Source organism: Alligator sinensis, unplaced genomic scaffold (assembly GCF_000455745.1).
Source record: "Alligator sinensis unplaced genomic scaffold, ASM45574v1 scaffold216_1, whole genome shotgun sequence".
Lineage (NCBI taxonomy): Eukaryota > Metazoa > Chordata > Crocodylia > Alligatoridae > Alligator > Alligator sinensis.
Genome location: NW_005841868.1, coordinates 1915973 through 1918925, shown reverse-complemented (window position 1 = coordinate 1918925; position 2953 = coordinate 1915973). Strand labels below are relative to the sequence as shown.

Here is a 2953-nt window from a genome sequence, read left to right as displayed (position 1 = left end):
GTTCGAGGGGAGGGCTGCTTCAGGTCTGATGCTGTAAGCAGCCTCGCCGATCTGGGCAGGGAAAAGCCGATACTCGCTCAAGATCGCCCTTAGAAGCGAATAGCGGGAGGGTATTTCAGTCCCTTCCCTATTTCAGAAGAGCAGTGGCGAGTGATACGCCGCACGACCCGAGCCTGAGTGGAAGTAATAGTTTAAAAGGACAAAACAATATGCGGAGTGTATCCTAGCGCCCTGGCCTACTTTTCTCTTCCCGGGTTAGGTGCAAATGGGAGCGAGCCGCAGGCAGCTCCCTGCTCCGGAGAGCCGCAGAGAGAGGCACAGCCGCCCTCTCCCAGCACAGCGCGCCCAGGTTGGGAGCAGGGATCAGGAGACAGGGCAAGGCGGTCGCTGCAGGGATGGGGTTATGTTCCTATACCTGTGTGTGACCGCGTGTGCACGCGAGGGCTTCGTGTGTGCGTGTGTGTTTCAACACATACGAATTCGTGTGCCTGCAAATCGATGGGCGTGAGTGTGTATATATGTATACGTGATCATCCATAGAGCTACACACAGGAATGTATGCAAGCACTTAGGTATACAACCACCTCTATGCAAACGCACACACATGTGCATGCAAATTATAGATATATACAGATATAGGTATCTGAATGTCTATACACACACACACACCCCCATAGTGGTGTGCATAAGTACTTGCATACACCCCTGTGTGTAGTTATGTACATGTATTTTTATGCACATGTGTGCGTTTATATCCAGACGTGTGCCTATACATATAAGCGTACATAATGTCTACAGATCTATGTGTGTTTACTTGCGTGCATGTCTGTATATACATACGTGTTTTGCACTTATGTATATGTGCACATATCTGGGTGAATGTGTGGGTACTTGTGTACATGTAAGTGTATGTATTAGGTATATCTATAAATGTGTGTATGTCAATAGATGTGTGCACATATGTAAGAGTGTGTATCTGCAGACAGAAATGTGTGTATTTGTATCCATAAATGTATGTACTTATCTGTATGTCTCTGGGTGAATATCGGTGTTGATTATTATTATTAGAGGAGTTACAGCTTGTATAATTAGACCGTGATCATCAGTCCCATTATTAGAGCCTAGCAACTAGAATTACTCGTCTATATGGCACAGCGCAATCCAGAAAGGCAATAAGAGAAAGCGGATATTTCTCTCCTTCTTTTACCTGCTGTGTAAAAGCTGCTTGGGGAGAGGAAGGCGACTTGCTGCTGGCCCCGAGTTGACTGTCTTGCTTGGTTTCAGACTGAAGCTCTTTCGACTCCGAATCCACTGGCGTGTTTGGAAGCCCAAAGCCTTCCTCGGTATCCGCCATGTTACGAGCTTCCTTCGCTGAATCTCCCACTGCAGGCACACACGGGAGAGAAGGGAGATAAAAAAGACGTGAGTCAAAGTTGACATTTAATAACAGTGTATGGAGAGGGCTGAGCATACAGACAAGCCGCCTCCTAGCCCAACACACCCTCTGGGAGCGACTCACCTTCAGCTGCTTGGGAATCAACTCTGGAGCCTTTAACTCTTGGGGAGAAATATGAGACTTATTATTGCATCCCGCAGGGGTGATGGATTGTTTTTATTGAATATAGAGATAGGAAAAGGGCTGACAACGTAGTTGAACTGCAGTCACACTAAGCTGCTGGATAAAGATTTCTTTAAGGGCCAGCGTGGATCAGAATCAGGATATTTAAGGGGGTGGGAAATGACCAGCTCATCTCCAAATTTTCCTCTTCTTTTAAAGCAACATTTGCAAGCTTGATAATTGCCCTTGGACTTCGAGTCTTCTAACCCCGGCCCATTTCTGGCCCCCTAGCCAGCTGATGCTGCTTAAATTGATTCCCGAAGCCCTTTGCATTTTGTTCCTTCCCCTCCTAGTTTTTTTTTTTTTTAAGGACACAACAGGAGATGCGAATGATATAGCCACGCGTTCACCGAAAAATTCAAGTTCTCCTTGCAAATGCACGACACGAAACCCGCAAGTATTCTCGGAAACAAGTGATTTCGCCACTCAGTTGCTAGCGGCTGCTGAGACTGGCTCGGAGAGTTCAAATGGCATGCAGCGAGCCGCTCGCAGGGAGAGTGCACAAAATAATCGCCCCATTGTACAATGCGCAGTGCTAAACGTGTGTGTGGTTTGCACTTGAAATTGATCGAAGCTCGAACGCCGGAGCAGAAATGGGACTCGGAGGAAGTCTACTTAAAAATAACCGAGGGGGAAAGAAAACCCCTTAAATCAAATGCAGAGAGAGTTTCACAGCATGTTTTTAAAGTGCAATTTAAGAAGCATCTCGGCCCATCCTGAATGACCAGGGCAGCAGTGAAACTACCACATTCCCTGTTGAAAATACGGATCCACAACATGGGTGGCATTAAAAAAAAATCCCTTGCTTGTATAAAATAATGGCCCAGATCCCTTTTTTCATAGGCATGCCAGGTGGAGACAATCACACCATTTTTAAGTATAAGAAAAAGGACTCTAAAGGAGCTCTCGCCCCTTGTAACTATATTTGAAACGGCATTTTTTCCTATGTATTAAAAAAAAAAGGCCATTTCCCTTTAAGGCAGAGGAAGACAGGGCTGGGGCTGTCTTGCCAGTAGCGAGTCAAAAAAGGATCTAAAGGGAGAATGAAAACGAAGGGACTCGCCTTCCATGTGACTGCAAAGATCATTTCTAAGAAAGGATCTCTCTTTCTCCCCCCGCCCCCACCCCTTCCAAGGCCGCAATACGCAAGGCGGATGGTTGTAGTGAGGGCTTGGGGGGGGTCTCTGCAGAGAAGGTGTGTGAAAGAGCTGTGTGTTGCGTCCCTGGGCTGATGCACCGCTGCGGGATTTGTTGTCTCTCCAGCCCATTCAGAAGCCACGGAGGCTAACGGCACTTGCCTTGTTCGAGCCACACAAGAGGCAGAGACACTCAGAC

General features: G+C 47.1%; 1 protein-coding gene across 8 annotated transcripts in view; it reads right to left on the bottom strand.

Moving 5' to 3' along the window:
• The window catches only part of TBX5 (T-box 5), a 90286-nt gene that overhangs the window by 44702 nt on the left and 42631 nt on the right, over positions 1-2953 (bottom strand). For 7 of the 8 annotated variants that reach the window (XM_025193037.1, XM_025193045.1, XM_025193032.1 and 4 more), the window contains exon 2: positions 1208-1383. In XM_025193037.1, the coding sequence (XP_025048822.1) occupies positions 1208-1354 (147 nt within the window). In that variant the 5' untranslated portion in view covers positions 1355-1383. Of the gene's footprint in view, positions 1-1207; positions 1384-1519; positions 1558-2953 lie in introns of all 8 variants that reach the window. The other variant, XM_025193040.1, reaches the window with a different exon arrangement.